Genomic DNA, 23,165 nt, shown 5'->3' on the forward strand with positions numbered 1-23,165 from the left:
ATGAATTCTGGGGGATGCGATTTGCTGGTCTTTTGCAGCATAACTGAATTTCAGTAACTCAGTTCCTTCAAACATGGCCATTTACACACAGGTAATGACACAAATTGCTCCATTTTTTAAAACTTATTTTTACCTGAGGGCTGTCAGCTGGCCCTACAGCACTGCCTGGAATTCTCCATGAAGGTTCACTCCACACATCTGTTGCTGTAGCTCCAGCCATCAGAGACAGTTCACCCAGCAGAGTTCATTTAAGCCTCTTTTTCTCGCCCCCTCCCGGAGAACGGAGGAATTTATCCTTACGGGACCTTCTTCCCACCTGTAAGTAAACAGTTACCCACTCTTTTCGTCTTGTCTTCTGCTTCTCTTTTTTTCAATCGTGAGATACTTCCTTCCCTTCTCTAGCTATCCAGCCGTACTTCTCAGGATTGATAGCTAGTCCGTGGATGTATGTATGCTTCTTTAAAAACTATATATTTGAGTAAAGTGGTGGCGCTTTATACATCGCCACATGCTTTACGTCTTGCAAAGTGCTTTCACTTGTAGGACCTGCTTGATTCTCTCAACAAACCAGGGTAGATGAGTGGCCAGACGAATACACAAAGCCTAGAGGAATCTCTCTACGGCCAGCTGTGAAGTCTGAGACTCAAAAAAGTGACCTTAGCGAGTCATTTCTGACCTTTGCCTTTCCCAACCTCAAATCTTCTTGATCTACACGTAGATCATTTGTGTGCAGGAATAGATATTTCTGTTTATATTGTATTTCAGAAATCCGTTTTTGTGGCCCGTGAAACACAGGCACGTTATGTACAAATGGTGGGGGATGGGCGTATTTGCTTGCCCACAGACGGCTGATCAGAATATAGCTGTTATTTCCATCTCGGGTAGCTGGATAATTGCACACTCTAGGTGCTAAGCGTATCTGCTAACATCCATTCTTGGCAACTCTCATACAAGCGTCCATCTCTAATGGTGAAGAGATGAACAGTTTTTTAAAGATACTACCTTGACGTCTTTTGGTGCCAAAAGTTATGATGTCTCTTAAAGATCTTATCCAGACTGTCATTAGTGAGGACATTATTGAATCCTAACAGATAAGTTAGAAGGGTCACGATCTGCTTTCTGCAAGCTGGAGACCCCACCGTGGGCATAATTTAAGTCAGGGCAGAGGGCAGCCCACCAAGGCCCCAGCTCAAATAGGCAGAGAGTCAAGTCTCTCCTCTCCCACCTTCCCGTTCTAGTTAGTCTGCCAATGCAAATGCTAATCTCACCCAGAAACACCCTTAGGGACACACCCAGAAATAACCTTTGGTCAAATACCTGGGGCGCCTTTTAAAGCTGACATGTGAAATGAACCATTACATTCACTTCTCTGCATTTACTCTTGCTTCTTAGGACATAGGAAACAATGTTAGAGTATGTTGCAATTCACTGCTAATAAAGTACCTTCCGTTGTGTTTATATTTAAAAATGTGAAAGTCAATTGTGAACGTGCTTGTTGACTTTTAAAAAATATTGAGAAAATAGTCTTAAGTGCGGGAAGTGGGTTCTGATCCTTTAGCTTTGGTCAGTTGGCCTTACTCGGCAACAGAGCTCCATGAAGGGGGGCTGGGAGCTCCGGGGAATTGATCACAACCATTTTGGTCCCTTTGCCCAACAATAAATCAGACAAAAAGAATGTCAAAGGCCGTAACCCAGGATCATTGAACATGCCATAGTCCTTGCGAACAGTGCCCCTTGGAGCTGTGTGGCTCAGAGACTGCATGGCCATGGATGGTGGTCCAGCCAAGGGCATGGGCTAAAGAGTCATCACAAGCCAGTAAGTGACCTGAAGGCACTTTTAGAAGGGAGCATAGCACAATAACTTGCTGAAGGAGAAAGAATGAGGTTGTTGAATTAAAAGCCCCATATTTGAGGCATTTGGGTGGCTCAGTGGGTTAAGCCTCTGCCTTGGGCTCAGGTCATGATCTCAGGGTCCTGGGATTGAGCCCTGCATCCGGCTCTCTGCTCAGCGGGGAACCTGTTTCCCCCTCTCTCTCTGCCTGCTGCTGTGCCTACTTATGATCTCTCCCTCTGTCAAATAAATAAATAAAAGCTTAAAAAAGAAAGAAAGAAAGAAAGCAAGCTCCATATTCAAGTGCTGGTGCCTTTTTTTTTTTTTTTTTTTTTTTTTTTTTTTTAATTTTACAGAGAGAGAGCAGGATCACAAGTAGGCAGAGAGGCAGGCGGGGGTGGGGAGGAGCAGGCTCCCTGCTGAGCCGAGGGCAGGATGCCCGAGCTAGATCCCAAGACGCTGGGATCCTGACCTGAGCCTAAGGCAGAGGCTTAACCCACTGAGCCACCCAGGTGCCCCAGGCGTCTTTTTAAAGAAGCAGTCTGAGGCAAGCCCGCTAAGGTCTGTGAGATAGGATCTTCTATAACTCTACTTGCTTTGCAGAATCTTGAGGGAAAGCGTATATATAAATGTGTGTACGGTTTTACAGGCGAGATAAACACGACAGCAGGCGAAGTAGGCACAAGGCAAGATTTATTAAAGGCGCCCTTAGGGGAGGTTCCAAGACTCCAGAGAGGAGAGTCGGGGAAGTCATGCTGGGAGGGGGGTCGAGTGGGTCTTTTATCTGGGTTAAGACGGGGTATAGGTTCACAGCCATATAAAGTATGGTATTCGGGGATTGGAGGGTTGGGGGAGTCCTGATGTTCCAGTTTCTTGCATAGGTATGGGGTTACTGTGGAGAGTGACCTGGGCATACATCCTTAAGGCGGGAGAGTCAAGCGTTAGGAAGGGGCGGGGCCTGGAGGACGGCTGCCTGGTGGTCATTTCTACTGTTTCTCCTGCACTCCCAGAGCCCCCGACCCAACAATGTGGGTTTTATTTTAATCAATAAAAGGGAAGCTTACAGAATGAAGGAACAGCCCCACCTACCTCACATCAGTGACTGAGTTAGGGGACCGAGGTGTTTATGGAGGACTGCTTCAGCCTATGATAGTTCCACTGCGGGGGGGTGGGGGGGTTGACCTCTCCCTTTCCTTCCAGCTGCTCCCCCCGCCCCCGAGTTTGGGCTCATAAATAGCAGCCCAAGAGCACCTGTCTGCCTGCCTACAAAGCCTGGCACCCACAACCCCCCAAAGACTGCCCTTTACTGGCATCCCACAATGCAGTAAGAGCGAAGACACGTGGAACTCACCCATGCCTTTAACGACAGTTCAATCCTTCTGCTCTTTTTGCTACAAGGTAAACTTGTAGCGTCAGACTCAGACCCCGAAGATTCTCACTCCCAAGCCCAGGCAGAACCAACTGCACGTGAAGAGCGGAGGGGGGGTGAAGGAGGGAATCGGTGTGGGCCCAACAGAGAAGAAAAATCAGTAACGAGGAAAGAAAATGTTATCATTAAGCCTTTAAAAACAATGGCTTAGACGTATCTATATCAGCATATAAAGAATGAAAAGGAGATAGAAAAAAAGAGAGTCCTTTTACATTTAAGTTCCTGGTTTCAAAGAATTTTAAAATTCAGAGGTTTTTTTTCATTGAGGTAAAATTCATAGAATATAAAATTAACCATGTGGGGGTGCCTGGGTGGTTCAGTCGGTTAAGCTTCTGAATCTTGACTTGGGCTCAGGTCATGATCTTGGGATGGTGAGATGGAGCCCCAAGTCGGGCTCCACGCTGAGCTTGGAGTCAGCGTAAAATTCTCTCCGTCTCCCTCTCTTTCTGCCCCTCCCCACCTACATGTGCATGCTCTCTCAGAGATTTTTTTTCATTTATCATTTGAATGTGAACAATTCAGTGGCACTTAGCACATTTACAGTGTTGGGCAACCATCACTTCTATATAGTTCCCAGAGCATCTGAAAGTATATCTTGTGCTAGAATTTTACATGCAGAAACTATAGGAAAAATAGGAGATTTTCTTAGGCTTTTCAACTATTTGAACTTAACTTCCTGATTGTATTTGAGAACTCAATTGGATTGTCTCTACTTGCCTAACATATATCTTCAGTGTTGAAGAATGGGTAATTTAAATGTTTTCACAGTTGATTAGTAGGTGGGAGAGGTGATTATGGATTTCTGCAGACAGGAGAAATCTCATATATTTATGTTCATGTGCATACTGACAGTGCATTAAGCGATTCAACAAAAAGTTGAGAATTGTTTCAGACAGACACATTTCTTCCATACAAGATCACACAGGCAGATTGATTAGTGGTGTCATTAATAAAAATGGCCCTCAATGCAAAATCGAATGTAGTCCTTCAGCTTGCCACCAAATTTCTCCCACAAAGTGACAAAGTTAGTTTAACTGAGCAAAAAATGACCTTCTAGAGCATTGAGGTGAGAAGGATGTTGACTGATTGTTTCTCCTTTGGTGGTGGGAGTGACTATTCTATTGCCAGTGAACAGAAAAGGATGTATTCTTGCTCATACTTTCTATAGTCATTCATGGAGACTGCCCAAGGCTCCAGACCTAAAGAATCATCTGATTAGGAAAACAAGATAGACACCATCTTGCTACCTTGAATCTGACTGCTAGCCTATCAGGCATGGTCCTGTATCTCTACCCCTACTCTGAGTCATCAACCATATGAACTGGACTTTGCAACCAAGTTAACAGACTCTTTGTCTAAGTTGACTATCTCTAGTCCTGGTAGATACAGGCACGCTTTGTGTGTTACTACTGTAACCACATAGAACCTAAAAAATCTTCCTGAAAAACGGGATGGCAAACTCTTCTTTTGCTACTTCTCTTTTTTGCTATTTCTCAAATAGCAAGATAAGACTAAGGCAGAATCCTGTCTTGGACTCCTGAAAAGTCACTGCTTCATGATTTATGAGCGTTCCACCCAAAGGAAGAATCAATAAAAAGAAAAGACTTGGGGAGAACAATCCAATAAGAAACTTTAAGCCTGTAGCACATTATTACTTTTCTAAAGTTCTATATTACCACTTTATATATAGTAAGAGTTCGATATATATTTGCTATTTGAATTGGATGAGGATTTTTTTCTTCTTTAGTATCTCTACTCTAAAATACATTTTGCCTTACCATATCGATCAAATAATTGTAGTATTTGGTGCCAGCAGTTCCACTCAAATAATTATTTTGGAGTAGCCTTCGATTTTTCTAATAATCTGCTGTGTTCCTCATCCTGCCCCTTCAATGTCTACTATTAGCCATGAGACCACGTGTGCATTGCCCATAGCAGTGTCTCAAATTCTAGATTCATTTTAATCTCATTTTAAAATGCATATTCCTGGGCTGCCAACCACAGTGTTCTTTAGGTCAGAGAAGCAATCTCGGAACCTGCATTTTAACAAGCACTTCAAGTGACTGAGGTGCAGGTAATCCAAGGGGCATGCTTTAGAAACTAAGCCATAGATTTGATGATGCTGCCCTAGACTCCAGGACCGGCCTTAGGGCAGAAAGACAAAGAACCAGCCATTAGTTCATTGTGGGTGCAGTGATGATGGTTTTGTGCTGGGACACAGTCTTGTCTCACGAAGTCATTACTTTGTCCTCCTTCCTATTCTGTACCCCAAATCCAGCCGGTCTTGCCCTATATCTTGGTAGCTGGGTGCATGGTATTCCTGGGCTTTGCTGCTGGCTAGATGGAGAAGTGTCAATTACTAAACTCCATATGTAATGATCTGGCTGTCCACCAGATCCTCCACCCATGGCCAAACTCTGCTGAACGCCTCCAGCGGCTACTGCTTCCAAGTGTTCTTACTGTCTACCTTGCCCATGCAGGTTTTCTGGATGGCTCTTCCCCACACTAAAACCTCACTCCTCATGACAGACAGTCCTGACTGAACATGCTGATGACCCTTTACCCAGAACTAGCCAACAGGAATAGGATAATCCCCAGTCTGGCTAGAATGGAGGTCATCCCTGCTCATTAACCCAAGTTTAACATGAGAGAGTTCAGAAGAGGAACATTAAAAGTGAGAATAAAATGATGATTGCCAGAAGGAAGGGAGGAGGGAATGGACAAAATGGGTAAAGGGGATTGAGAGGTACAAGCTACCAGCTGGAAAATAAATAAGACACGGGGATACAGTGTACAACATAGGGAATATAGCCCATAATATTCTAACAACTTTTCATGATGACAGATGGTAACCAGACTTATTGTGGTGACCATTTTGTAATGTATACAAACATTGAGTCACTATGCCGTACAGCTGAAACTAATGCAACATCGTCTGTCAATTATTCCTTGACAAAACAGAAAGTGAGAAACAACTCAAAATAACATAATCTTTGTTGCATACAGCCTGTTGTCAAGAATAGCCCAAAATAAATGCAGATTGAAACTAAAGTGTTCTCATTTGGCCTTCAGACTGGTACAGTGAGTTGGGGTTAGAACACCCTTATTTCAAAAGAACCCTGGGTAGACCCTCATTTACCATGCTGAAATAATGGAGACGAAGTGGGGCTGTCCCTCCATCCAAGGCCCTTCCAGAGGGCCTTTATGTAGCCAAGGAGGACAAGTAAGTTGTACCTCCCTCCTGCCTGGTCTCTGAGGCTAGTACCGAGGAGACTTGAGCTTGAAAAGGTGAGTGCAGTTAGCCACTGTCAGTGGGAGTGAGCCAGTTAGATGAGATGGATCATGTCCAAGGAGATAAGGCATGGCCCAACCAGGGATGTGTTTAGACAGGACTTATTAAAAGACTATAGGCTTAAATGAAGGTTGCAGATAAGACTAGCCCCTTCCCAAATTGTTACTCTACCTCTTGTGATCTGAAATATTATTTCTGAATACAAGAGGAAGCTTCAGCTAAGAATAGAACAGTCTAGGAGCGCCTGGGTGGTACAGTTAGTTAAGAACCCAGTTCTTGGTTTCAGCTCAGGTCATGATCTCAGGGTACTGAGATGGACCCCACGTCAGGCTCTGTGCTCCATGCAAAATCTGCTTGAGATTCTCTGTTCTGTCTCTCTGCTCCTCCTGTTGATGCTCGCTTGCTCGCTCTCTCTCTCTCTCCTCCCCCTCCTCCCCTTTCTCTCTAAAATAAATAAATCTTTTTAAAAAAATAATAGAACAGTCTAAAGATTTATTCTCTATTTTCGTTCATTCATTTATTTAACAAACAGGTTTTTGTTTTTTTTTTTAATTTTCTATGCATCTCAGGCCTCAACCCTTATGGGGCTTACCATCTCGCAATAGAGTTTAGGTTATGAATTTAGCTTGAACACAGATCTACCCTGGACTTTTGTTCTTTCACTTATCTGTATGAGGCAAAAAAAAAAAAAAAAAAAAAAAAACACTGTGGATATTACAGCGATAGGTGGTAAACATAGTAAGAAGTGCCCCCCAAGGAAGCCAAACCTCAATTCACTTTCCAATGGGGAACAGAGCTTGAAGCTTATGGTAAAGGTGCTAGGCAACGGGACGAAAGGATGAAGGTTCCCACAGATTAAAGAGAAACCTTCCCATGGACACCATAAAGCAAACCAAGTTGTCTTGGATGGCATAGGGTTCCAGTATGTCCTTTCCTTGTTTCTACTAGGCATTGAAGAGTAATTGAAATACCAGATGCTATATAAGGTAATACTTTTATTAGCTTAAACCAGTGGTTCAGCCACCTGGACGACCTGCTAAAGGACTGATTGCTCAGCAAGACCCCCTGAGTTTCTGACTCATGGGTCTGCACTAGGACCGGGGGATTTACAGAACTAGTAAGTCTCAGGTGTTGCTAATGCTGCTGGTCTGAGGACCACACTTTGAGAACCACAGGCTTAAACAGACTTCTAGAGGAAGCTTGAGAAGTGTTGTTCCACAAAGCAGCATAGACAGCATCACTAGATTTTAAATCTTTCAGTGCCTGTTGTTTCTCTGACTACAAAATAATAATGTGTACTACAAAAAAAAGTTTTAATTAAAAAAAAGCAATAAATTCAGGGGCGCCTGACTGGCTCAGTCAGTGGAACATGTGACTCTTGGTCTCAGGATGGTGAGTTCAAGTCCCACACTGGGTGTAGAGATCACTAAAAAAATAAATAAACTTTTAAAAATTTTAAAAATAACCTAAGTAAATGTAAAGCCACCCAAAGATAGCCATTGATGATACTGCTGTGCATCTTATAAATTTTTCTTATGTATATGTTTATATATAATTACATATACAATCTTCTCTTGTGCATGTATATATATGTAATATATATATAAAACATTGGAATCGTCTTATACATACTATTTTGTAACATACCTTTTCACTTAATAGTATTTTATAAACATCTTCTTTTTTTTAAGATTTTATCTATTTATTTGACAGACAGAGATCACCAGTAGGCAGAGAGGTAGGCAGAGAGAGAGAGAGGAGGAAGCAGGCTCCCTGATAAGCAGAGAGCCCGATGTGGGTCTCAATCCCAGGACCCCAGGATTATGACCTGAGCCAAAGGCAGAGGCTTTAAACAACTGAGCCACCCAGGCACCCCTATAAACATCTTATATGATCCAGCAATTGCATTACTAGGTATTTATCCAAAGGATACAAAAATACTGATTGGAAGGGATGCACCCCAATATTTATAGCAGCATTAGCAACAATAGCCAAATTATGAAAAAAGCCCAAATGTCCACCAGCTAGATGAATGGGTAAAGAAGATGGGTACACACACACACACACACACACACACACACGGGAATATTACTCAGCCATAAAAAAGAATGAAATCTTTCCATTTGCATTGACATGGATGGAGCTAGATAGTATTACGATAGACAAAATAAGTCAGTCAGAGAAAGACAAATACCATATGATTTCACTCATAAGTAGAATTTAAGAAACAAAACAAATGAACATAGGGAGAAAAAGGAAAAAATTGAGGCAAACCAGAAAACAGACTCTTAACTATAAACAACAAACTGATGGAGGGAAGGCGGCGGGGTGATGGGTTAAATGAGTGATGGGGAAGAAAGAGGGCTCTTGTGATGAGCCTGGGTGTTGTTTTTGTGATAAATCACTAAATTCTACATAGGAAACTAATATTACACTGTATGTTAACTAATTAGAACTTAAATAAAAACCTGAAAAAAAATCTTTCTACGTCAATACAGTTCTAGAACACGATTTGCTGTATCCTCTGAATAGAGGTACTATGGTACATTTAAATGTTCCCATTTGCAGGACACTTAGGTTGTTTTGCCAAGTCCTTCCTGTTAAAACGGTATCAGCATAAATATTCTGGTAAATCTTTATGCACGTCCTTAATTATTTTCTAAAGACAATTTCCCAGAAGAAAAATTGCCAAGTCCACAGTTATATAGATTTTGAAGGCTTTTAATACATTCTGCCAGAATACTCTTCAGTGAAATATTGGATCAAATTACACACCCACCAGCACTGTGCAGGGATCTTCTCACACTTTCACATAACACCAAGCATGTTTTCCTTTCCCAGTTTAATAAAAGGAAAGTGATATCTTACCTATATTTTTAGTTACAGGGGGTCCATAGTAGTATCCCATTCAGTGATTTCCTACTTTCATTCGTACCTTCAAAAATCTAACTCATCACAAAGCAATTTTTTTTAGAGTTTACGTGTTTGCCCAGCATGCCTTTCATCTTTGTCACGGACAAACGAAAATCTCAGAGTAGAACAACTTTTGTTGTATTTTGTAAACTTTGGGGAAATAAACTTGTTATAAAACTGTATTTTGGATCTGTCTGATGTGATATGCAATCTCGATTTTCATTACATGAATTTATTATAACTACAACATAATTAACTACTTATTAACTAATGCATGGAAAAAAGGTATCCACCATGATTAAAAGAGAAAAGTGATAGAACAATGTACCTTGTTTCTATTTACTATTCAATAAATATTAAATTGAACTACACAGTGTGAATACTAAAATGAGTTTTCTTGGTGATACACTAACCTGAACTTTCTTGTGGATACACAGGGACTGTTAGGTGAAAAGTATGGGAACATTCGAATACCTGGAGAAGTTGAAGCCTCAGAGTTTGAAATGATTTTGGATGCTGCCATAGAGGCAAAGCTGGACACCAAGCTTCTGGAAGAGTGGTACTGTCGCGATGAGAACTCAGTGCCGGCAGCTTATTACCTCAGACCTAAATCGGAAATGCTGAAAAGCAATAAAAATGCAGTGAGTTATCTTTCTCTCCAAAATATGTTCGTGTCTATTACTTTTAGCCATCGGTCATCCACAGAAAAGGCACAGCAGACAGAAAATTACTCTTCCCTGGACCCTACATTTCTTTGTAACAACAAAATCCAAAGCTAAGAAACTTGCCAATTTTTGACTTACCTTTCTTTTTGGCCTCTCAGACTCTCCTTCTGGAGTTATTTCCTTCCTTTGGAAGCTCCACTAATGGAGGTCTATTGGTGATAAACTGCACTTACCTGAAAATACTCTTATTTTTTTCCATTTTGCCTATAATATTGCCTACAACATTCTGCACTTGATCTTAGCCAAAAGGCCGAGAAGCGATGCCTACAACATTCTGAATTACTGGTATATGTCATGCTTCCTATATTCGTGAATTCATGTATTCTATCTGTTCTGGAAAGTTCTCAGTTATCATCTCATCAAATAATGTCTTTCCTCTATTCCCTCTGTTCCTTCTTTTTTGTACTGTAACTGAGTTTACACTGGACCATCTCAGTCTGTCCTCCATTTCTCTTGATTCTCTTCCATATTGCCAATTTCCTTAGCTCTCCATGCTGCTGTCCAGAAGACTATTTTAGGTCTTTTCCAATTCAGTATTTTTTTTTTCAGCTGTGTCCACTCTGTTCATGCATTAAGCTTTCAACAGTTATATTTTTGATGTGTGAAAGTTTTTGGGAGGAGAGGGCTTTTTCAAATCTGCCTAGCTATTTTTAAAGTCTCTCATTTTTTAATTCAATTATTTTTCCTTTAATATTTCATACATAGTTTATATTCTTGTATCTTATGTAGAATCCTGGAGTGAGGTTGATTCATGCCTTTGTATGATGGAAATAGCATCAATGTCTCCTCTCCAACTTGGTTCCTAACTGTATTTACCATGTATCCCCTGAAACAGAATAAAGGAGGAAGAGAAAAGGGGTGGGCCTCTTCCTTGCATGGGATTCCTAGAGAGATTGAAAAGAAGGCATAGATATCCATCTCTCTTCCAAAGAGAACATCCTTAATACACTCAGTACCAAGGCATCTCTGAGAGGACAGCTCTGACTTGGCAACAGTTCATTTAATAACCTTGAGTATTTGTCATGCTGATATATAGCATACAGCATTTTCTGCATGAAATATGAAATCATGTCAGGATCCTTAATTTTTCTTCCCCCCCCCATGCATTATTCAAAGTATTTATCTGCAAAAATCTGTGTCTATGGCTAGGAATCTTAGGGTAAATCCAAACCATTCCTCAGTTAAATATTCCAGGAGTCTATGTATTGCTGGTAAATGTAGATATCAAAAAACCTAATATCTTAAGAAACCAGGTTTAGACAGTGGTTTGGGAACCCTTGCTTGTATGTTACTATTTGGCTTGGGGTGTTCCTGTGTCATTCTAAGATCCTCCAGGGAAATGTAAGTTATTCTCTAAGTCCCACCTGATATTTCTTCATAAATTATTGTTAAATAAGTGAATGCATGAATAATACCATCACCAAGACTCTATAAGTGTTACTTGTTTGGTTGGTGGTGCTCCCATTTGATTTCCTAGAGAATCAGAAACAAATAAGAGACAATTAAAGACAATTAAGTGGAAACATAAAAGCACCTGTCCTTTAACTTCCTGTTCTCTTTAGAGGATACTAAAGACATCATTTTGTTATGACATTTGTATCAAACCCCAAGAGGGACTTGCTACCCAATCTGCTAGCAGTGCACCGTGACCACAAGTTCTCCTGAGGACTCGCCCACTCCAAAACTGCTAGCCTCGGCCCTAAGCTTAAGACAGATTTTGTTAAAGCCATGCACACGCCACATTGTCACCTTGTCCACAGCTGTCAACACACCATGCCCAGCCATTTACCCCCAGCCATCATCTCACACCAGGCCCAGGCATATCTAACCATCATCACACAACTGCCCCCCAGCATCTTGTCCCTAGCCACCCCAGGATGTAGCCCTTAGCACTTTGGAGATCTGGCCTATGACTAGAGGCCCAGCCCAAATTTTGCTAATACCACCACCCCGATCTCAATTTCCCCAGCGGTCTTGCCCCCTAAGAACTGGTCTGTCTGGGTCCCATTAATACCACTGAGGGCAAGCACAGCCCACATCAGGCAATGAGACAGTGCAGATGATTGCATTGAAAGGAAAAGTGATTCCAACACAACAGCAGGGCATAAGCAACACAGACAGGATACTCTCCTGAAGGATCAAGTTCTGGTGAACACGGACCACTGCGCTACAGGGGACTCCAGGATCTCTTCTTCATAGAGTCACTACTTTCAAGAGCAGAAGACATAGCTGACTTTCTTCACACAGAGAAACAGACACAAAAATGCAGACAAAATGAGGAGACAAAGAAATTTACCCCAAATGAAAGAATAGGACAAGGTCCCAACCTTATTTCTAAGTGAAACAGATCTAAGTAATATGCCTGATAGAGGATTTAAAGCAATGATCATAAGGATATTCACTGGAACTGAGAAAAGAGTGGAAGACATAAGTGAAACCTATAACACAGAGATAAGGAATAACATAGCAGATAACATAAAGGGTTCAATAAATGAAATGAGAAACACACTTGATGGAATGAACACCAGGATGGAAGAAGCAGAGGAATGAATTACTGACCTAGAAGACAGACTAATAGGAAGGAATCAAGTCCAACAAAAGAGAAAAAAAAAAAGAATTATGCAAAATGAGAATAGACTTAGGGAATTCAGTGATTCCATCAAACCTAATTATCATTCATATAATAGGGATCTGAGAAGAAGAAGAGAGAGAAAAGGGGACAGAAAATTTATTTGAAGAACTAGTAGATGAACACTTCCCTAATCTGGAGAAGGAAACAAATCTAGATCCAGGAGACACAGGGAACACCCATCAAAGTCAACAAAAGCATACCCACACTAAGACATGGTGTAATTAAATTGGCAAAATCTAGTGATAAAAAAAATTTTTTTAAGTAGCAAGACAAAAGAAATCAGTAACTTACACGGGAAACCCCACAGAGCTAGCATGAGGTTTTTCAAAAGAAACTTTGCAAGCCAAAGGAAAGTGGCATGATATATTCAAAGTGCTAAATGGGAAAGATCTTCAGGTAAGAATATTCTTTCCAGCATGGCTATCATTCATAATAGGAGCGATAAAGAGTTTCCCAGAAACACACAAACTAAAGGAGTTCATGACCACTAAACCAGCCCTCCATGAAATATTAAAAGGGGCTTTTTGAGTGGAGGAAAGAGACCAAAATTGACAGCATAAAGGTAAGAAAAACAAAAGCAGTAAATGTGAATATTTCTATTAAAAAATCAGCCAAGGAATTCAACAAAAAAGAATATAAAATATAATACATATACCTAAAATATGGGGAGGACAGGAAAAAAGAATGGGTTCAAACTTAAATGATCATCAATTGAATATAGATTGCTATATGAAATTAGGTTATATACAAACCTAATGGTAACCACAAATCAAAACCACTAATAAATATGCAAGGAATAAAGAGAAGGAAATCCAAATATATCACTGAAGAAAATCAGCAAAACATGAAAAAAGATAAGGAAGGATCAGAGAAACTCTTTAGAAGCAACCACAAAATGCATACTATAATGGTAATAAATACGTATCTATTAATAATTACTTTGAATGTAAATAGACTAAGTGCTCCAATCAAAAGAAAGGTGACAGAATAGATGAAAAACAAGACCCATATGTATGCTGCCTAAAAGAGACTCATTTTAGATCTAAAGACACCTGCAGATTGAAAGTGAAGGGATAGAGAAAGATCTATTATGCAAATGTATGTCAAAAGAAAGCCAGACTAGCAATATTTATATTGGACTTTAAACAAAGACTGTAACAGGAGAAAAAGAAGGTCCCCATGTAATAATAAAAAGGACAATCCAACAAGAAGATATAAGAATTGTAAATACTTATACACCCAACAGAGAAGCACTCAAACACATAAAATCATTCATAACAAATAAAAGGAACTAATAGATAATAACACAATAATAGTGGGGGACTTTGACACCCCACTTCCATCAATGCACAGATCATCTACACAGAAAGTTAACCACAAAACAATGGCTTTGAATGATACACTGGAACAGATGGATTTAACAGATATGTTCAGATATTCCATCTTAACACAGCAGAACACACATGCTCTTCATGTGTGAAAATGGAACATTCTCCAGAATAAATCATATACTATCCCACAAAAAAAAAATTTTAAAATACAAGAATATTGAAGTCATAGCATGCAACTTTTCTGACCACAATGCTATGAAACTTGAAGTCAATTACAAGCAAAAATCTGGAAAGACCACAAATACAAGGAGGTTAAATAGCATGTTACTAAACAATGAATGGATCAATCAGCAAATAAAAGAAGAAATAAAAAATACAGAAAAGGGAAGTTTTAACAACATAGTCTACCTCAAGAAACAAGAAAAATCTCAAATAAACAACCTAACTTTACATCTAAAGGAGCTTGAGAAAGAAAAACAAACAAAACCTAAAGCCAGCAGAAGAAAAGAAATAGTAGATAAAGGCAGATAAATTATATAGAAACTAAAAACAAATAAACAAACAAACAAAAACCACACACACACACACACACAAATAGAACAGAGTAACGAAACTACGAACTTGTCCTTTGAAAAAACTCAGTAAAATTGATAAACCTCTATCCAGACTTATCAAGAAAAAATAGAGAAAGGACTAAATAAATAAAATCACAAATGAGAGAGAGGAAATAATAGCTGATACCACAGAAATATAAACAATTATAAAAGAACATTATGAAAAAATATGTGCCAACAAATTGGATAACCTAGAAGAAATGGATAAATTCTAGAACCATTTAAACTACCAAAACTGAAATGGAAGAAATAGAAAATTTTCAGACTTTTAACCAGCAATGAAATAGAATCCAAAAAAAAAGAAAGAAAGAAAAGAAAAAGAAAGGAAAAGAAAAGGAAGGAAGGAAGGAAGGATAGAAGGGTATCAGAAAACAACAAAAAAAACTCCCAACAAACAAAAGTCCAGAGCCAGATGGTTTCACAGGAGACCATTTCCAAACATTTATAGAAGAATTAATACCTATTCTCAAACTATTCCAAAAACTAGAAATAGATAGAAAACTTCCAAACTTATTCAATGAGGCCACTATTATCCTGATACCAAAACTGGATAAAGACACCACTAAAGGAAAAAACTACCGGCTAATATCACTAGTGAACATAGATACAAAAATCCTCAATAAAATAATAGCAAACTGAATTCAACAATACATTAAAAAGATCAGTCACCACAATCAAGTGGGATTCATTCCTGGGTTGCAAGTGTGGTTCAGTATTCACAAATCAATCAACATGATACACCACATTAATAAGAAAAAGGATAGGAACCATATGGTCATTTCAGTAGATACAGAAAAAGCATTTGATAAAGCACAGCATCCCTTCATGATAAAAACCCTCAACAAAGTACATTTAAAAGCCGTATATGAAAAACCCATAGCTTATATCACCCTCTATGGGGAAAAAGTGAGGTTTTCCTCTAAGGTGAGAAAAAAGGTAAGATTGTCCACTCTCACTACTTTTATTCAACACAGTACGGAGAGTCCTAGCCACAGCAATCAGACAAGAAAAAGAAATAAAAGGCAAATTAGTAAGGAAAAAAATCAAACTTTCACTATTTGCAGATGACGTATTACTATATAGAGAAAACCCGAAAGACTCAACCAGAAAACTGCTAGAACTGGTACATAAATTCAGTAAAGCCACAGGATACAAAATCAATGTACAGAAATCTGTTACATTTCTATATACCAATAATGAAGAAACAGAAGGAGAAACTAAGAAAAAATCCCATTTACAATTGCACCAAAAATAATAAGATACCAAGGAATAAACCTAACCAAAGAGGTAGAAGAACTATACTATGAAAACTATAAAGCATTGATGAAAGAAATTGAAGATGGCACAAAGAAATGGAAAGACATTCCGTGCTCATGGGTTAACAAATATCGTTAAAATGTCTATGCTATCCAAAGCAACCTACACATTTAATGCAATCCCTATCAAATTACCAATGCGTTTTTCACAGAACTAGAACAAACAATTCTAAAATCTACATAGAACCACAAAATACCCTGAATAACTAAAGCAACATTGAAAAGGAAAAGCAACGCTGAAGGCATCACAAGTTTGGACTTCATGTTATATTACAAAGCTATAATGATCAAAATAGTATGGTACTGGCACAAAACCAGACCCATAAATCAATGGAACAGAATAGAAAATACAGGTATAAACCCAGAACTATATGATCAATTGATTTTCAACAAAGCAGGAAAGAATATCCAGTAGGAAAAGGACAGTCTCTTCAACAAATGGTGTTGGGAAAACTGGACAGCAACATGCAAAAGAAAAAAATGGGACCACTTTCTTACACCATACACAAAAATACATTCAAAATTGATTAAAGACCTAAATGTGAGACCTGAATCCATAAACTCCTTGAAGAAAACATAGGCAATATCCTCTTTGACATCAGTCACAGCAACTCTTTTCTGGGTATGTTCCTGAGGCAAGGAAAACAAAAGGAAAAATAAACTATTTAGGACCATATCAAAATAAAAAGCTTCTGCACAAGAAAGAAAACAATCAATAAAATTAAAAGGCAACCTATGGAATGGGAGAGGATATTTGCAAATGACTTACCCATAAAGGACTGATACCCAACATGTATGAAGAACTTATAAAATTCAAGACCCAAAGAACAAATAATCCAATTAAAAAATGGGCAGTGGACATAAACAGACATTTCTCCAAAGAAGATATACAAATGGTCAACAGACACATGAAAAGATCCTCAGCATCACTCATCATAAGGGAAATGCAAATCAAAACCACAATGAAACATCACCTCATACATGTCAAAATGGCTAAAACCAACAAAACAAGAAACAGCAGGTGTTGGCAAGGATGTGGAGAAAGGGAAACCCTTTTGCACTACTGGTAAGAATGCAAAGTAGGGCAGCACACTCTGGAAAACAGTATAGAGGTTCCTTAAAAAAGTTGAAAATAGAACTACTGTATTATCCAGCAATCACACTACTGGGTATTTGCCCCCAAAATACAGAATATTAATTCAAAGAGACACTTAAAGAGAAACTTGCATCCCTATGTTTATAGCAGCATTATTTACAATAGCCAAAATATGGAAGCAACCTGAATGTCCATGGATTGATGAATGGATAAAGAAGCTGTGGTGTACATATACAATGGAATATTATTTAGCCATAAAAAATGAAATCTTCCCATATGCAATGACATGGATGGAGCTAGAGATTATTATGTTAAGTGAAATAAGTAAGAGAAAGACAAATACCATACGATTTCAATCATATGTGGAATTTAGGAAACAAACCAAATGAGCAAAGAGAAAAAGAAAGAGGGGGAGGGAATAGGGGAAGGAGAGAGAGCGAGAGAGAGAGACCAAGAAATGGACTCCTAAGTACAGAGAACAAACTGATGGTCACCAGAGGGGGTGGGAGGAAGGGCAAACAAAATAGGGGGTGGGGATTAAAAAGTGTACTTGTGATGAGCACCAGGTATTGTATGGGTGTTTAATCACTATTGTACACCTGAAACTAATACAACTAGCTGGAACTAAAATAAAATAAATTTTTTAAGGGAAATACATAGTACAACCAAAATCCCAACAAACAAATTCTGTGTAATTTGGGCAAATTCACATATTACATGGAGATAATTTCTAATGTTAAGGGTTACTGGGGGCAGTGGCCTGTTAAGCACCTACCATAGTATTGGCACATAGTAGACCTTCAAATAATAATGCTTTTCTTATGCTTAAATTTTGTCTTTTTTTTTTCCTTTGATAATTTTAAGACTAGCGTCTCACTTTTTACATCTTCACAGATGCAGCCTCCTGCCAAAGCTGACAATGAGAAGACCTGGCAAGAGATATCAGATGAGATCAAGAAGATATTTAAGGCTGCCGTAAAACTGTTACACGAAAAGGGGAAAATGAAATATAACCAAGCTAAGAGGTACCTGTTCTCAGGTAATTTTGACACATCGTCCACAAACTAAGGAACAGATAAGTAATGGACACATTCAGTGCTTCCCTTTTATGGGTCTACAAATTTAATTTCATTTACTGTCCGATGAAATTTAATTTTCTAAATATGTCCTTCTCCTCGAGAGGCGAGTGTTCTTTTCTTTTAGCCAGTAGATAAGCCTTCACTTAATTTGAGGACTTCTCCAGAACACGTCATTTTAAAAAAAGAACTTAGAGGAGCCTGGGTATATTAGACCAGACTCTGTCAGTGTTCTGAGTTCATTCATTTATTCTGTTCACTCATTCATTCAGTCACTCACTCAGCAAACATTTATGGAGAGCCTGCTATGTGCCAGGCACTGGGGATACACCAGTGAACAAGAAGGCAAGGTGTCTCTCTCTCTCAGAACTTATTTTTTTAGTGGGGGGGGGGGGGAATAAATGATAGGCAAGTAATCAAATAAATGAAGAGGTCATTTCAGAAAAGTTACGCAATATGAACAAACAAGACAGAGTAAGAGGGGTTAAGGAAGGATGTGGGGTTCCAGGTGGAGAAGGAGTGGGCCATCAGGAGAGAACTTTGAGCTGAATGACAGAAATTGTCAGAGCTGGCTGTGCTCTATCTCGGGCAGAGAATTCCAAGCAGAGGGATTACCAGATTCAAGATCCCTGAGACAGAAATGTGCTTAGTAAGTCCTAGGAGCAGGAAGAAGGTAGCCAGGCCTGGGGAAAGAGAGAGGAAAACATAATAAGAACCTCATGTTTTATTCTGGGTAAGCTGGGAAGCCACTGGAAGTTGAGAAATAAGGAAGTAAGGGAGTGGCAGCATCTAATGTAACCTTAAAATAAAAATCTACGGCCAGAGACTCATCTGTCAACCTTTCTTCGCCATAGAAAGGAGGCTTTATTTTTTTTTTTAATTATTTATTTATTTATTTATTAGGGATGCACAGGAAACCGCAGAGCTGAAGGAATGTATCAGTGGTACTTTCTAGGGGACAAAGACTATTGAGTAAAAATAATCAGATATATAACATTTATTTTAAAAATTGATAGTGAAGGGGCACCTGGGTGGCTCAGTAGGTTAAACGCAGACTCTTGATTTCATGATCTCGTCAGGGGGCGGCGCAGGAGGGGTGTCGTGAGATCAAGCCCAGCATCACATTGGACTCTGCACTCAGCAAGGAGTCTGCTTAAGAGTCTCTCTCCTGGGTGTCTGGGTGGCTTAGTGGGTTAAGCCTCTGCCTTCAGCTCAGGTCATGATCCCAGGGTCCTGGGATCGAGCCCCACGTCTGGCTCTCTGCCAGCAGGGAGCCTGCTTCCTCCCCTCTCTGCCTGCCTCTCTGCCTACTTGTGATCTCTGTCTGTCAAATAAATAAATAAAATCTTAAAAAAACAATTCTCTCTCCTTCCTCTGCCCCTCCCCTGACCCTCTAAAATAAATAAATGAATACAATCTTAAAAAGTGATCGTGAAGAGTTATTGAGGGAAAAGCAATAGCAGTTGGGTTTTCAGATTGGTTTCGTGAGTGGCATGACAAAGTGAGAAACCTAACAGGCGCTCGATATCATTCTCCCTGTATACGTGTACTTCAAGCTCAGGGAAACTATAAGTAATTTTGACAAATTCATTCTTGACAAACTAGAAAAAGTGAGGTCTTATTTTAGGTGTCCCTGAAAATAATAAATTGGCAAAAATAAGTACTATCTTTAGAATATACAGACTGACAAATCTCCTTATTGCTTTGGAGGGGTTTTTATCCAATTTTGGGACTCTGATTCTTCATTTTTATCAAGAACAAAACTACCATGGTCCTTAAAATGTGCTGTATTTGAAGAAAATGCCCAGAACAAAACTTTCCTATTTCTTTTTAAGATTGTCTTTATTATTATTTGACAGAGAGAGAGTGTGTGCGCACAAGCAGGGGAAGCAGCAGGTGGAGGGAGAGGACCCTGGGATCATGACCTGAGCCAAAGGAAGACACTTAACCGACTAAGCCACCCAAGTGGCCCAAAGCTTTCTTATTCGTGATGCAAGAGACCCGGTTTGGGGAGCACATCCTCTTTAGAATCACGCAGCTCCAGGGTTCACGTATTACACAGGAAAACACTTTCTCCTAATTCTCTCTACACTAAAAAGCTCTGTCCATGTAGCCAGCCATCTATAAATAAATAAGTTTATACTATGTCGTATGAACTACAACAAGCGGGCTGTTTTCTGGTTGGGGGACATCTCTTAAAGATATGCATGCTCGTAGCAATGTTATTGATTTTACATTTCAAACTCATTTTGAGATCATGTCTACACAATTAAAATGGTTGGAGAAGTGCCAGTTCTATGAAATGGATTACTACTACATCTGTATTACTTTAATATTTTCAGAAATATTGGAATAAGAATACCAGGAAAAGTCTGGAAAGGTGAACTCTTTATAGCTGAAAGTAGTTTTTCACACTTTTTCTTAAGATTTTTTATTTACTGAGAGAGCACACGCACGCACACGTGCACACACACACACCCATACACACACAAGTAGGGGGAGGGACAGAATTAAAGGGAGAGAGAATCTCTCTGAGATTCTCTGAGCCTGGAGCACCCAGCCTGGAGCTCGACACAGGGCTCCATCCCATGACTCTGAGATCATGACCTGAGCCAACATCAACAGTCAGCTGTTTAACCAACTGAGCTTAATTTTCACACATCTACTTTCTCCTTTATAAAGAACAGGAGAGGATGAGAAATATAATAGACCCCAAATAGTGCCTAACTGTGAATAGTAAAACTGAATGGGTATTTACTTCTCAAGAATGATCACCCTCACGGCCGGGACTCTCCTAATGTTATCTCCATCGAGTGCCATGACCAGTTAAACTTTAGGATACTTAGAAAAATGCAAGGACAGAAAACAAATATTGTATTCTGATAAGGAATGGGAAGTTTATAATATTTATAGGCCAATAAATATCAGAAATTATCAATAAAAGTCCCCCCAAAATCATGAGGATGCCCCTGGCGTCTAGAAAGAACTCTATAGAGTTGACTTTGTCTCACATGACTCATTTTTTCAGGTCTATTTATGAAGTCTATACTATCAATAGGCATTATGGACAGCTTCTTTTTTTCCCCGCCCTGAGCGAAGCTTAGATGGGTTCTACCGACTTGGTTTGTCTCTATATCTTTTTACAAAGCATTTGTAATCAACACTCCTGGTTGCACATTGTTTCCATGGAGGTGGTAACAGTGACAGTTATGTTGATTTGTTTCCTGGGAGTCAGAGGAGACGATGCAGCGTCTGGTTATCAGCCATTAGGTATACAACTGACACTTCCTTTCTCCCGGCCCATGGAAGGTAGTGCCCAGTTCATCCAAGGTGCCTCCTAGCATGGTACATAGATGCCAGAAAAGAGATGAGCCAAAGGTTGCTTTCTGGGGATTTCTTACATCTTGACTCGTCGACATTAAAAGAAGAGTAGATACATGTTGTATGAACTCCTTTGGCCTCCTTAACCAGCCTGTCTGATCAAAACCCTTCATAACATGGACTGATGACTATGGCACAGCTCCCTCCATGCTGATGGCTATAAACAGATCGTTTTTACTAGAGTTGTTGCTTTTGATTGATGGCTATCATTCCCGAAAAAAATCATCATCTCTTGAGTTCTAAAAGGCACCACTTAAAAATACAGTTCCCACCTTCCTTAATAGTCACAGTAGAGAATACACATATGTTCCGGGTTTTGTTTGATGTTGGAGCTGAGGCCAGCACACTGAAACGTTTTCAGTTTCTGGCCAGCCTGTCCTGGCATATTCAGGGCCCACCCTAACCCCGCTTCTTCCATCAGATCACTGCCTACGAGTCACCTCCTTAGGAAAGCCTTCCTTGACTTCTCCAAATGGGGTAGCCCTCCTGATAGTTTGCTTTCATTGTGCCATGTTATTCTCCTTCATGGGACTGAAAGCACTCATAATCCATCCATCTGTGGGACTCTGGGCTTCATGTCCACCATCCTCCACTGGACTAGAAGTGCCATAAAGGCTTTCCCCCTCAGGGTTGTCTGTTTTCTCTCCCCACTGTATCCTGATTAAGCAGCAGCATACCTGGCACAGAGTAGATGCTCAGTTAAGACCAACTGGTTGAAGGAAATCGGGGGAGAATGAGGGAAGGCAGCCAGTTTTAAAAGACTGCATGCCTTAAAGTTCATTGCCATTGGTTTAATTATTTATTACTTTTTATTTTTCCTCTATAAATGCTTTTTCTGCATCGATTGAGAGGACCATGTGGTTCTTCTCTCTTCTCATATTAATTTGTTCTATCACATTGATTGATTTGCAAATGTTGAACCATCCTTGTAGCCCAGGGATGAATCCCACCTGGCCATGATGGATAATCTTTTAAATGTGCTGTTGGATCCTGTTTGCTAGGATCTTGTTGAGAATCTTAGCATCCATATTCATCAGTGATATTGGTCTGAAATTCTCCTTTTTGGTAGGGTCTTTGCCTGGTTTGGGGATTTCCTCTATAAAATCATGCACAAGTAATGTTTGAGTTACTGAAGCTCCCATTTTAAATGTTCTCATGGGGCCTCAGTGATTAATGATGTATATTTGCTTATGTAGAAGCCAGTGTGTTGTATGACCTGGTTTATCTTCGAAGAAATGCATTTTCATACTACGTCATTGTTCTGTACCTGCTCTGCTGGATATAATGGAATTTAACAGTGATATGGAGAATTCAGATTGATCACTAATCAGAACATGATCAAATGTTGAGCATGCTTGTATATAACCCTAGACAAGTCTGTCTGGGGTACAGTGCGCCCTCAAACAAAATGGCGAAGCCACATGGTAAAGGAGAGAATGACAAGGAAGAAGTCAGCGAGCTAGGCCATTTGGCCTCTTCCTCATTCTTTCCTGGCCCCCAGCAGGTCCCTTAAATCTGACAGAGGAACA

General features: G+C 39.7%; 1 protein-coding gene across 1 annotated transcript in view; it reads left to right on the forward strand.

Annotated features, from left to right (window-relative positions):
- Positions 1-23,165, forward strand: part of NWD2 (NACHT and WD repeat domain containing 2) — a 181,416-nt gene that overhangs the window by 144,755 nt on the left and 13,496 nt on the right. The window contains exons 4-5 of the mRNA XM_004763978.2: positions 9,903-10,106; positions 18,074-18,218. Of these exons, the coding sequence (XP_004764035.1) occupies positions 9,903-10,106; positions 18,074-18,218 (349 nt within the window). The remainder of the gene's footprint in view (positions 1-9,902; positions 10,107-18,073; positions 18,219-23,165) is intronic.

Source organism: Mustela putorius, unplaced genomic scaffold (assembly GCF_011764305.1).
Source record: "Mustela putorius furo isolate JIRA1106 unplaced genomic scaffold, ASM1176430v1.1 tig00000083_pilon_pilon_pilon, whole genome shotgun sequence".
In the NCBI taxonomy this organism is placed as follows: Eukaryota; Metazoa; Chordata; class Mammalia; order Carnivora; family Mustelidae; genus Mustela; species Mustela putorius.